Below are 14,196 nucleotides of genomic sequence, written 5' to 3'. Positions count from 1 at the left end.
GCATGTGGAGGAGAACATGCTAACTGGTTTGAACTGCTTGAAGATGTTTGACTGTCTTCAGAGACTTATGTTCAGTTGTGATGTTGAGTTTCTGAAGGTTGGTTGAACTTCTTTCAGCAGTTTATCTGAATTTAGCATGTTGTTCTCCAGATGTTGATGCTGAGATGTTTTGTAAGTTGCTGCTGAAACTCAGATCAGATGTTGGTGTTGAACCAATCTGGATGATCTGTTTTAGAGTCTCCATGTAAGAAAATTAGATTTGAATCCAGCTTTGAAGGCATTTTGATTGAGAAGATCCAGAAGCTGAAGAAAGAAAGCAGCAGCAGGTTCTACTCAGGTCCAAAGTTGTTCCTGTTGTTCTCCCATTAGAACTCCACATTCCCAGTGATTTTAATCCAGTTTCAGGTTTAAAGTCACTGGTATCAAAGTTTAGCCAAAAGCAATCAGGTCCAAGCAGTGAAAGTGTGTCAGTGCAGAAGATCCAGAGTGTGTAATAAAATATTGATCCTGTGTTGTTTAGAAGATCATAACCTCCTCCATTTACCTCCTGAGAAGCCAGGGAGGGGACACGGCCCCCTCACCCACTCTCTGCAGCAGGACTAGATCTTCTCTCCAGGTCGTAGCTCATGCAGGACTTGAACCCAGGAACTCCACCACTGGCATCTTCTGGTCACAGACAGTTCCTCCACACCATCAGGTCTGCTCCTCTCTCAGCTCTCTTCTCTTGGTGCTTTTCAACTTTTCACTTTCATCCCTGAACTCCTCAAAATACAGACTCTGAGGTTCTTCACAACAAATCAGATCCTAAATGGTTCCTGATGAGAAGTTGAACCCAGGCTTTCTTGAATCTCCACCCTACGGTCCATCATGTTGAGCTATTGACTCACACTGGTTCAACTCTTTGAAATGTTCTTCAAAGTTCTCTCAAATTGTTTAGTTTTGGTTTTTAAAAACATGGATCTTCTCAGTCTTGATCCCATGACCTCCATGTTGCTGATCTCTGAGCAAACACCTTGAGCTATCCAACCAAACATTTTGGTGTTGTTTCCTAAAGCCTTTCAGTCATGACCTCTGACCTATTAGCTCAATCTGATGGATGGAGCTGACAGCAGCTGGTTTATCAACAAATGTGAATTTTCTTTCAACTTTACTAACTAATGACAAGTTGAACATAGTCTCAACATAATTTATGGTAAAGATCTATTAATAGAAGCTCTTTGTACAGTTGAGGACTTGAACTAGGACACTAGATGATCTCAGTAATTTAGTCTATCACACTGAGCTGTTGGCTCATTCAGGTTTTATGTCTTTTTCTGGACTTTTATCTTTTTATTTCCACAGTTGGACTGAAGTTAATGTCACCACAGATTTTGATCCCATGCTGTCTGAGCTTTATTCCCTCCCTTCCTCCCCTTCTATTATGTTCTCACACATTGAAATCATGCTGGGGTTTGGTTATCTGCTGGCTTTCAGCACAGGTGACATCCAGCTCAACAGTGTTTGGCTCCAGCTGGAAAACATGGTTGAACTTTCTGAAGGTAAATGTGAATTTGTATCCAGTAACAGGTCATTTCTATATCAGCAGGCAAGGAATCATTTTATGTGTGTTTACTGTAACCTTCTGTTTTTATTTGCTTTTATTCATGCTGTCATTTTTTACAGCTCTCACTTTTAGAGCAGTGGGTGGAAATTTGTTGCTGTTGTGTTATTTGACTTGTTTTATTTTCAGTCTAAATATTTGATTATAAACACATCATGAAAAATGAACATGACGCACTGAGTTCTTTCCTTCAGCATTTCATCTTGTTTTAGTCGTGTTAAATGTGTTTGTCAGTGTTTGGTTTCTTTATCCTCCAATTCTTAATAAAATGAGTTATTGAGTCAGAAACCTGGACGTTGCTTCTTAAAACTGTCAGTCAGTCATTTTCTACCGCTTATTCCATAGTGGGTCGCGGGGGAGCTGGTGCCTATCTCCAGCAGTCTATGGGCGAGAGGCAGGGTACACCCTGGACAGATCGCCAGTCCATCGCAGGGCTTCTTAAAACTATTTGAAGGAAAACAAGGACATATAAACAGACATTTCTTTATTCAAAGATTTAACAAAGTAGTCCAATAACACTGAATGCAGTTATTTCATCTTTAAGTTTGAAGCAGAACCTGTGGAAGTATCTGTGCTCCCTCTAGTGGACAGATTAGTTGTAGCAGAAGGTAACTGAGTTGGGATGCTGCACAGATATGATCATTCTTGATCAGTGTCTCCATGAATCAGATGTTTTCTGTGTTTCATACCCTGTCTGTCCTTCTTCCAGTTTGCTGCGTTTAAACCCTGACACAGTTGGTTTTAGATGAAGCCCATGCAGTTCATACTAACCAACACCTTGATCTACCAGGTCACACATGATACATGAAACATGGTTCAAACTTTCCACTCTGAGATCATCATCTCCAACAGTTTATCAGCAATGTTCGTCTCAGATGATCAGATGAAGAACTAAAGCCAACATTTCTTTATCTCCATTCAGAGAGAAAACCTTTGATTGAGAACATCTGGTCAGTTTGACACAGTTACAGGTTTAAAGTTATTGGAATCAAAGTCAAGCTCACCAAGTGAGATAAATTCCCAGCAGTCAAAATGTCTCAGTCCAGAACATCTTGTTTGTTGGTGTCTGCAGCCTTCATACAGTGTAATAAAAATCCTTTATCTGTCTTTAATGTCTGACACTATATGAGGTCCAGAAGCTGCTAGAGGTCTACAACAGACAATCCAACCAGAAATCTTCAGTTACCTGCCGACCCCTTGGAGTTGGTCCCCTTAAAGGTCATCAGGTCTGGCTCAGCCCAACTCTGGTTCTGGTAATGAGAATCCAACTCGAAATAAAGCTGGAAATGAACCTAATGCCTCATTGTTATGGTAAGTAAACACAAACTGCAATTTGTGTTTACTTGTGTTGTCTTTGACTAATATTTAAATTAATTTGATGATGTGAAATACTTAAGTGACAAACATGCAAAAAAATAAGAAATCAGGAAAAAACACTTTTTACATCACTGTATATTTAGAATAAGCTTATGTGGTTTAAAGTATTTACTTCTGTTGATAATATGCATTACATAAACATGTACACAGCAAATTTATAACAGCTGAGGGAGAACCACACAGAGGAGTGATGCAACGGGTGTCACGGTACACCACAGAGTGTATGGGCTTCCTCCAGCACCCTGCACTGCTGCCTGTGACGTTCCCTGAGCCTCCACAGCTTGATGTTGTGCCCAGCTGCAAGTGGCTCCTGTCTGTCTACAGTCAGGACATTTTGGCAAAGCTCGAGGACATCAAGGCCCACATAACTTCAACGTATGGCTCCATTCTTAAGATGGACTCCACAAAAAAGGTTGAACAATCTTATTTTCTGCAAAATAGGCTACTATAAACCACTGTTTTCATTTCAGTTATTTATCATTTCAAAATTTCTCAACCATAATGCGTGTGTCTCTGTTCATGTCTTGTGCTTCAGATCATAAAGAAGCTTCTGGGACAGCAAAGAGAACGGCTCTCTGGCTCACCTCCGTGGGAAACGAGCATGGCCAGATTTTAATCAGTGTCCTGACTGCTCAGGAGGGAGCTGGTTTAGACAGGATGGCAAGTGACCTGGTGAAGAGGTACGAGAAGGCCGGTGTGGATCTCCCTGTTGCCCTGTATGTGGACTGCGGATGCTGTGCTGAGGCAGCAGAGACCACTAAGCTGCAGGCCAGATTCAGCGGGTGGCCACAGCTTCTGGTAAGGCTGGATATTTGGCACTTTATGCAGCAGCTTGCCCTGGGATGCACCACCGATGCCCATCAGCTGTACCCACTTTATATGTCACGCATGTCAGCGTGCATTTTTGAATGGGATGCAGGTGATTTAGCACTGCTGCGTGAAGCCAAGGCCCAGCAGCTTCAGGCCCAGGGACCGTCTTCCGCAGATGTGGACAGACATCTGACCAGGGAGGAGTTGGCTCTCCACTGCTGACGGAGGACACAAGGAGTGACTACCACAGTCAAGCTGTTGGAGGAGCTGCTTGATGTGCTCATGGGGTCCCGTGGCAACGACTCCCTTGGTGTTCCTCTATTTGATCAGGAGAGGATGGAGCACATCTGGCGGGTGCAGAGGAAGCATGTGAAGTGCATCCAAGATCCACTGGGTGTTGCTCTCTACACTAAAACCGGGGAGCTGACCAAGGGAGGTGTGCGGCTGCCGGTGTTTAGGTGTTCCCGAGGCTCAACTTCCTTGGAGTCTTTTCATCTCCACCTCAACCGCTTCATACCAGGTTGGTGTTGAGATTATTAAAACCAAGATGTGTCTTGTCATTGATTGGTGGTTGTGTATTTGATGTGGTTCATGTGTTGTGTTTGCTTCTAGGGAGCAGTGCCAACAGCCTAAATTTTCAGGTTTACCTGTTGGAAGGGCTGCATAGGTGGAACCAGGACCGGACCCTTACAACTGAGAAGTCTCCTCTGTGCTGCTAGATGGGTGATTTGATGCCTTCTGTCAACAACAACTATGAGAAGCTGTTTGGCAGAAAGCTAGCACCCGAGTTCTGTCCGCCGCACGTTATACAGGTAAGAATGACATCATCATTACCAGGCCAAAGAAACGTACGAGGCAGCATCTGATGTCTCTGACAACTCTTATGCTAAACTATGTCACGATAAAAATGTATATACACAATAACAAAATTCTATTTTGTTACTGGTATGTTTTTTTATTTGCTGTGGTTCATTTTGTTTTAGAATACATATGTGCCAACTGGACACAAAGCAAACAACATAACATGACAAGGAGAGGATTTGTGCCTTAGCTAAAAGCAGCAGTCAAATTAAGCACATTATACATAAGAATATAAAAATGCTGCTTCAAAATAGGACTAAAAATATTTTTAGTTAAAGGATTCAGCCTTATCTTTGCGTTCTATATGAAATAAAGTTTTATAGTGGACTCATAGCTGAGCAATTTAATTAATGTGTATGTGTTTCATAGAGCTGATTTAGTTTTACATTTTCCAGTCTGCATTGTTCCGTATGTATTTTATTTTGTCTCAGGCGAGCTCATCGGACTGCAGTACATGTTCCACCAGACTGGTCAGGCACTGCAGGACATGAACCCGGACTCAGAGGAGACCGCTCGCTTGGTTGAAGAGCATGATGCGCTGGTCGATGAGGAAGATGAGGGCTTCTCAGAACTCTCAGCTGACCCCACAGTGCTGGATATGGAGGTTTCTTCCAGCACTTCCTCCATGCTGTCTGAGGCTGGAGATACCTCAAATGAAACTATGGTGAGTAACAGCAGTTTGCTACTGTTGTGTACATCATGCATGTTCACGTATTTTATTAAATCCAAAGCATCAGTTCGTTGGTTTTTAAGGTTTTAAATAGTAATTTTCTGTTTTGTGCTTAATAATATTCACAGGCTGTTGATGACCAGAATGTGTCGGGATACCAGCATGTGGACGGGCTTGCTGAGTACTTGGTGGAGCTTCGGGAGCAGATCTCTCTCTGTCTCACCAACCTACAAGCAGACAGCATCACAGAACTCTGGCTGAGGCTGGATGACGAGGACAAGCAGCGGGTTGTTTACGCAGCGCGACACCAGGACAGACTTTTGAGTGGACGCTTTGGTACACCAAAGAAGCCCTCAAAAACTCCTGGTGTGGAGACCACAACGCGCTGCGTGCTAGGTGCCAGCAGCGCTCCTGCACAGTGGCCTGACTGCTGTAGGTTGGTGGAGACCATTTTTATTTGGCTTTGTGGTCTGCACTCAGTCCTGAAAAGGAAAGGCAAGGGGGCAGAATCACGGTGGTCCTTCATTTTGAGGGACTATCGTAAAATCAGGGATCTGGTGGTAGGTAATGCCCGTGTTATGCAGGGAACAGAGATACAGATGGCGGAGGTGAACCAGAACATCCTGATTCAGTGACACAATGGCAGGAAGAAGTAGGAGCTGTCTGTGCTGCTTCAGGGAACTGCTGTACCTCCAAATGTACCTGTGTCTGAAGAACCACTAATGGACCCAAGAGTTCTGCCTTCTGTTCCTGTGCCAGCTCAGTATGAACATGAACGCAGCCTGCCTGCCGCCATGACGGCTAACAGCACCGACACCCAGAAAAACAAAGACTTTGACAATATAACATCACTTGAAGGTATAAACATGGCAGTGTCGTTATTGTTTCTATGCATGGATAGCTGCAACATTGAGTAAAGTTAGAAGAACTCACAGACTCTCCAGACAGTTATGTTGCTAGCTCTGCTCACAAGTTAAACTTAAAATGAAACGTTTCTTTATTGATCCCAGAACTTTAAAAAAGAAACAAATAAACTACTATTGTTAATTACAAGCTCCGAGTTTAGAGCAGGACTTGGTGTGGCGGCCCTGTGAGTTATTTCGCTAGGATCCCTCCAGCTATTCATCCAGCAGCAACATACTACCCGCCTCTCAGAGCTTGTCTGACTTTTAGAACCCGTCCATCGACAAGCAGGAGCTCGAACCCCCGGTCCAGCACAGACTCTCTACCCCCTCGATACTTTATGTCGTATAAAGCCAAGAACATCAAGAAAGTGACCCTAGAGCTAAATATGTGAAGAGTTTTAATGGGTTAACCCGACACCTCATGCTACACCATTTTGACTAACTTTAACCTCTCACAGTTGTACATGTTTACCGCGATATCCAAACGCATTTACTTACGTTAAGCTAATTATGTTTATTAATCAACACAAAATGAATGCAGCCATAAAAAATTTCATGCAAAAACTGACCTTGTCACGATGTCAGCTCCAGACTTCATGAGACTGCGGTCCCGCTCTTCAACAAACACGTCACAGATACGTCACAGATACGTTGGACTTCTGGGAGCGACTCTGTCAGGCGTTGATTTTAAATTCAACACCTGATTGAGTTGCTTCAATTTAACTCCCCGGAATAACAGCAACTCTTTGGAGAAACTAACACTCATATCGTTGAGCTAGACTAAACAAGTGTTGAATTAACTCCGTATTTTTAACAGACAACAACAACACTTCTGATTTTGCTGTGTGATATTGTGGTTATAATGAAGACAGTTTTAACCATCAGCTGCTGTGTTAAAAACATCTCTGTATTAACCGGATGTTTCTGTTCAGACTGAATAAAACCCTGCAGTCATCTACATATTTTACACATTATGTTATTAGAGATGGAGATGAATTATTCACAGAGACCACACATGCATTAGGACAGGTATATAGAAATGGTAATAATTTCTATTTCTTTAGATAAAAATGAAGCAAAAAAAAAAACAACTATTAAATTTACCTCAGTAACAATCATCTAAGAAAGATAAATCTTTGTCAGTTTTGAGAATCAAGACCTGTGAAAACTGTTAACATTGTTAAAAATATATATTTTTTATGATAAACAAATGCTGAGATCGGGGCTTTAAGCATGGTGAAAAAAAAATAATTTACAAAAGTAATAAAAATCTGCAGTAGAGTTTTACATATATTATCAACTGCACTAATCAAAATTTAAGATTTAAATTTTTGTCATAAACTCGGAACCGACCCTACAGACTACAGGAGATCCTCTAACAGACGGAGCTATTTGATCACAGCTAAAACACTTTCCAACTATGACCAGTCTTCGTTTTCACTAATGCTCTTCATCATGGAAGAGTTTTGAAGCAATCTGAGCTAATCTGCCAGATGATGTCTTTTATCCTAGAAATATTTAGCTTCAAACATTTAACAAGCTCAAAGTGTGAAGTAGCAGGGATGCCACATGTAGTGCACATTATTTTACACAGTTTATCAGGAAAAACATGAATGCATGATGCATGTTTATATCAGCAGACTCTGCAGCCTGGAGAGGAAAATAAAGAGTTGGTTTAAAGTTTAGAGACAAAACCAAATAAAAGAACAGTTAAAGTTGAATTAGTTGAATATGATTCTATGGAAGTGAAATAAACAAAAGAAAAAGACTGATGAGAACAGTTGAAGGAAAAAGAGTAGAAAGTCTTTAGGTGATGTTGGAGTTTCAAACAGCTACTCTTCCTGAAAGAATAAAAGTAGGGTGTATGTGTTTTCCTGTTAGGCCATACATTCCTCCTCCTCTAAGATGTTATAAATGCCAGAGATATGGACATATCGCAGCAGCATGTAAGGGGAAACAAAGATGTCCAAAGTGTGGAGGGGAGCATGGGTATGATGAATGTAAAAATGGAAAGGATACTTGTTGGAACTGTGGAGGGCAACACAGGGTGACTCATGGAGGATGTGAAGTAAGGAGAAAATTAGTGGAAATTGAACAAGTTGAAGTCATTAATAATCGAAGTTATGCAGAAGCTGCAAAAAGAGTGAAGAAACCAAAAGATGTGCCAGGAAAAGTTCAGCTGAGTCCAACACCAGAGCAAAGGCAGATTAGATCAGACACAGTACTGACAGTTGAAAAGATGATGCTGTTTATTGCTGATGTAATTAATTGTACAGATCAAGTTAAGCACAAGACAGATAAAATCAAAATAATCGTGAAAGGAGCAGAGAGGTTTTTCAGTATTAAGGATATATCATGGGAGCACATAAATAAGAGATTAGAGGAAGAAGGGAGGGTAGGAGGACTGGAAGAAAGAACAAATTGATCGTCTTACAATGGAATGATAGAAGTCTAATTTCAAATGGGCAACAGTTTACAGGATTTATTCAAGATTTTAAAGAAGAATTAGATATTATATGCATTCAGGAAACTTGGCTAAAACCAAATCTTGATTTTGTTATCAAAGGATATGAAAGCATTAGAAGAGATAGAGACGGATCATCAGGAGGAGGATGTATAATATTCATTAAAAAGGGGATTCAATTTAGAGTTTGAGGTAAAGGAAAAGAGTTAAAATTTATTATTGTTGAAATTTGGACAAAAATTGGGAAAGTTAAAATAATAAATTTTATAATCCATGTAAAAGACTTTCTTTAGCTCTAATGGAGGAACTTGGGAAGTATTTAGAGGATAAAGTGATTTGTGGGGATTTTAATGGACATAGCTCACTATGGAGTGATGATAATGATCAAAATGGGGGTATAGTTGAAGAAATAATGGATGTGAAATATTTGATAGTTTTGAACGATGGGAGTGGAACAAGAATTAATTTGAGAGAAAATACAGTGTCAGAAATTGATTTAACATTAGTTTCAGATTCTCTAGCAGGTGTTAATGGAAAGTAATCAATAAAACAACTATAGGAAGTGATCACTTCCCTATTATTACTGAAGTAAAACTACATATAGAGAAATATTGTATAAATGGGCTGAAGAAATGGTGCTTTAGATCTGCAGATTGGGAATCTTTTAGGAATAATAGTGAAATAAAACTACAAAAAGTGGATATAAATGGTAGTATTGATGAATATAATCTTTCTATATGTAATGCTATTATAGAAGCAGCTAATATTTTATTTTTTAAAACAGTGTAAGTTGTAGGATTTAGTGTATGTAGGGGTATGTATAAGTATGTATAGATGTCATGTGGTCCACACTCCTTACCAGTTGGTGGCGGTAATGCCTCCTTCAGTTGTTTGCGAACCGCCAATATAAAAGAAGAAGAAGATAGAGGAGGCTTTCAAGGTAAACCAATCAGAGGCAGAGTTCAGTTTACACAGAAACGCCCCCAGCAGCCCTGCTCAGGTAAACTAGCAGATGTAAGCTGCAACAATGGCGGGTCTGGAGGGAAGATTGCGTTTTCTAAGTGGAAGTACAGACACTACTTTATTCTCCTTGAGGTATGGAAAACAATAATACATTTAGTCATGATTTCCGGTTCCGCTGGCCCCGCCCCCTCTTCCCAAACACGTGGATCTCTTCCGGGTTCTTCATCCTTTGTTATCTGTTCGTCAGCAGCCCAGAAGCGGGAGTGTTGATAAAGCTGTAAGAGAGCTGCAGCAGCAGCAGTTGATGAACTCTGGAAAGAAGTCCAGCAGCTTGAGGAACATCTGGTCAAAGAAACTGGAGGGAAGCAGGAGCTCAAACAGCGGCAGGACGCAGCAGAGGAAGAGACACCAGATGATGGATGATGTTTTCCAGCCCAGATTAGGTTTGGATGTTTCCTTCTTCATGCCAACTGTGTGGATGGTAGTTAAAGTTTAGGAGCCGTTTTCAGTCTGCTGGTGGATTATTCCTCTGAATTAGAACTCGTTGTTAGGATAGTGAAACATCAGCAGGAGCTTCTGGAGCCCAGCTCAGAAATATTAGAGTTTGAAACGACAGAGGATCATCTAACTGAGGTGAAGTGAGCAGATATAAGTCAATGGATCTGATGTGTGTATGTTTTTAAAAATGACGATAAAATAATAAATGCAGGTTTTAGCAGTTATTTAGATTTCCACAGACTTTTCCTAACATTTATTTTTCTTGTCATCAGGTTAGAAACTATGTGATTTTTTTACATCATTTTCCACAAATATCAACATCCAATAGAGGAAAATGTGTCCATCCTCTTGTTTCTCATTATTTTAGATCCTAAAAATAAAATAGATTCTTTAAAAATAAAAACACATTTTAACATAGTAGATATTTATCAGAAATTATAAGTTGTCTTTTTCAAAAGGTCATGTAACGTTTGTGTCTTTAAATTAGTTTTATGTAGCTGGACTGAGGACAAAAATTGCTGTTTTTATTGTAAAGGTGACAGACCTCTAGTTTAGGACAAAACATCTCACTGAATATGAAGTTCAATAAAATAACCAGAAACTGTTCTGTAATCTTCTTGTTGCTGATGTAGAGAGAGCTCCTTCAGTGCATATTAAACTATCGTTTGCACGTCAAATATTCTGAACATAAAGCCACAAGCATGGAGTAACACGTGTTCCCATCATTGAATAATAACGCTCACTGATATAAAAGTGATACTTAATAATTAAAGCTACAACTAATCATAAAATAGAATAGATCTCATGGGTTCTGATGGATTTCCCTCAGAAACTGTCCACTAATGCCGCCTGATGCATATTTCACACATTGAAGGATTGTTTAAGGAACAAGTAGTTGTTGGTTTATGATAAATTATGTCTCCTTTTTCTTATCACTGAACTAAATGATGAAATGTGTTTATTTCTGGTCTCATTGCTATATTCATATGAACAATCTCTACTTCACAAACCATCTGCTTCACAGCAAAACTCAGGCAATTATGTTTTATATAATAGTGATTTAATTCAGTGGTTAAATATGAGATTCTGCACATGACCTAAACTGTCAGTTCTTGAGGTTCAGTTTTCTCTAAACTGCTGATCAGATGTTTTTCTCTAATGTGAATCTTTACCAGCTTAGAAACATAAAGTTAAAGTTGTTCATAATGCATGTAATGTGTTTCAGTGCTGCCAGCAGATGTTAAAGAAGAGGCTCCTGAAGAACAGAGTCCTGATGTGGATCAGCAGGAGCCAGAGCTCCTCCAGATAAAGGAGGAACAGGAGGAACTCTGGACCAGTCAGGAAGGAGAGCAGCTCACTGTGAAGGAGGAGAATGATACCAGGTTTCCATTAACTGCAGCTCCTATCAAGAGTAAGGATTTGTTTGTGTGTGTGTCTCCTGTCTGGCAGCTAACAGTCTGATGCATCTGGTTGTCTTTTATGATCAAAACCAGATTTGCTTCACAAAAAGGAGGAAGAAATGAGACGTTTCCTGAGTTGAAACTGCCAGAAAAATACGACCCAAACAGATTATAAAGATATCTACGCAGAACCTGGAGAGACTAAATTAAACTATTCTGCTCTCCTACAGACTCAAAGGTCCACACTCCTTACCAGCTGGGGGCGGTAATGCCTCCTTCAGTTGTTTGCCAACCGCCAATATAAAAGAAGAAGAAGGTAGCAGAGGATTTCAAAGTAAGCCAATCAGAGGCAGAGTTCAGTTTACACAGAAACGCCCCCAGCAGCCCTGCTCAGGTAAACTAGCAGATGTAAGCTGCAACAATGGCGGGTCTGGAGGGAAGATTGCGTTTTCTAAGTGGAAGTACAGACACTACTTTATTCTCCTTGAGGTGTGGAAAACAATAATACATTTAGTCATGATTTCCGGTTCCGCTGGCCCCGCCCCCTCTTCCCAAACACGTGGATCTTTTCCGGGTTCTTCATCCTTTGTTCCCTGTTCGTCAGCAGCCCAGAAGCGGGAGTGTTGATAAAGCTGTAAGAGAGCTGCAGCAGCAGCAGTTGATGAACTCTGGAAAGAAGTCCAGCAGCTTGAGGAACATCTGGTCAAAGAAACTGGAGGGAAGCAGGAGCTCAAACAGCGGCAGGACGCAGCAGAGGAAGAGACACCAGATGATGGATGATGTTTTCCAGCCCAGATTAGGTTTGGATGTTTCCTTCTTCATGCCAACTGTGTGGATGGTAGTTAAAGTTTAGGAGCCGTTTTCAGTCTGCTGGTGGATTATTCCTCTGAATTAGAACTCGTTGTTAGGATAGTGAAACATCAGCAGGAGCTTCTGGAGCCCAGCTCAGAAATATTAGAGTTTGAAACGACAGAGGATCATCTAACTGCGGTGAAGTGAGCCGACGATCGCTGACGGTAGAAATCAGATGCGTCCATCCATGGTGTATTACGGTGTTATTTCAGTTTTAATCTTTGAGGAAGATGTTTATTGCTAATTATATGTTCATATATATTTTTTTTTAAATAGCAGTTAGTGCTTGGGGGCTGATCGTCGGTCAGCTTATCTGCTTATCTACCAGGTTTTAACTCTCATCTGCACCCACCTCAATCAACAAGACAGACAAACTACACCATAACATTACTACATTAAGCTAGGTGTAGTTGGTTTTTGAATAAAAGCTATCTAAGCTTCCTCAGTTTCAGGTTTTTGACAAAAAGAAAACAAAAGGAGTGTTTTAACTTCCTAAAGTGAAGCTTCTGAGCCTGCCTTCAGAAGCTCACAAAAGCCTTTAAAGGTACACAAGACAGGCCGCTGTAAGTTGAAGTTAGACACACATGAGAGTCCACACAGGAGACAAACCCTTTAGCTGTGATGAATGCCCCTTTCCTGGGGCAGTCCTCATGTGAGCCAGTTTCTTTGTAGCGCTTAATGGTTTTTGCGACTGCACTTGGACACTTTCAAAGTTTTCCCTATTGTTAGGACTGACTAACCTTCATTTCTTAAAGTAATGATGGCCACTCGTTTTTCTTTATTTAGCTGCTTTTTTCTTGCCATAATTCAAATTCTAACAGTTTATTCAGTAGGACTATCAGCTGTGTACTTTATCCACCTCCTGCACAACACAACTGATGATTCCAAACCCATTTATAAGGCTTGGAATCCCACTTATTAAACCTGACAGGGCACACCTGTGAAGTGAAAACCATTTCAGGTGACTACCTCTTGAAGCTCATCAACAGAATGCCAAGAGTGTGCGGAGCAGTAATCAAAGCAAAAGGTGGCTACTTTGAAGAACCTAGACTATAAGACATATTTTCAGTTGTTATCTCCCATTCCATCACATCCCAAAGGTGCTCTATTGGATTGAGATCTGGTGACTGTGGAGGCCATTTGAGTACAGTGAACTCATTGTCATGTTCAAGAAACCAGTCTGAGATGATTCGTACTTCATGACATGGCGCGTTATCCTGCTGGAAGTAACCATCAGAAGATGGGTACACTGTGGTCATAAAGGGATGGACATGGTCAGCAACAATACTCAGGTTGGCTGTGGCATTGAGACGATGCTCAATTGGTACTAAGGGGCCCCAAATGTGCCAAGAAAATATCCTCCACACCACCACCACCAGCCTGAACCGTTGATACAAGGCAGGATGGATCCAGGCGTTCAGGTTATTGAAGCCAAATTCTGACCCTACCATCCGAATGTCGCAACAGAAATCAAGACTCATCAGACCAGGCAAATTTTTTCCAATCTTCTATTGTCCAATTTTTGTGAGCCTGTGCGAATGATAGCCTCAGTTTCCTGTTCTTAGCTGCCAGGAGTGGCACCTGGTGTGGTCTTTTGCTGCTGTAGCCTATTTGCCTCAAGGTTCGACGTGTTGTGCGTTCAAAGATGCTCTTCTGCATGCCTTGGCTGTAACGAGTGGTCATTTGAGTTACTGTTGCCTTTCTATTAGCTCGAGCCAGTCTGGCCATTCTCCTCTGACCTCTGGCATCAACGAGGCATTTGCGCCCATAGAACTGCCTCTCACTGGATATTTTCT

At 41.0% G+C, this 14,196-nt stretch overlaps 2 protein-coding genes across 4 annotated transcripts in view; one reads left to right on the top strand and one right to left on the bottom strand.

The window, feature by feature from the left end:
• LOC124861391 (NACHT, LRR and PYD domains-containing protein 3-like) overlaps positions 1-14,196 on the bottom strand; it is a 923,911-nt gene that overhangs the window by 681,694 nt on the left and 228,021 nt on the right. The gene's annotated exons all lie outside the window — the stretch shown is intronic.
• Positions 5,103-14,196, top strand: part of LOC124861145 (gastrula zinc finger protein XlCGF57.1-like) — a 45,310-nt gene continuing 36,216 nt past the window's right edge. Inside the window, exons 1-3 of the mRNA XM_047354667.1 lie at positions 5,103-5,312; positions 5,447-5,750; positions 6,078-6,176. Of these exons, the coding sequence (XP_047210623.1) occupies positions 5,103-5,312; positions 5,447-5,750; positions 6,078-6,176 (613 nt within the window). The remainder of the gene's footprint in view (positions 5,313-5,446; positions 5,751-6,077; positions 6,177-14,196) is intronic.

Source organism: Girardinichthys multiradiatus, chromosome 24 (assembly GCF_021462225.1).
Source record: "Girardinichthys multiradiatus isolate DD_20200921_A chromosome 24, DD_fGirMul_XY1, whole genome shotgun sequence".
In the NCBI taxonomy this organism is placed as follows: domain Eukaryota; kingdom Metazoa; phylum Chordata; class Actinopteri; order Cyprinodontiformes; family Goodeidae; genus Girardinichthys; species Girardinichthys multiradiatus.
The sequence above is the reverse complement of the archived record's forward strand: the minus strand, read 5'-3'. Positions and strand labels throughout refer to the sequence as shown.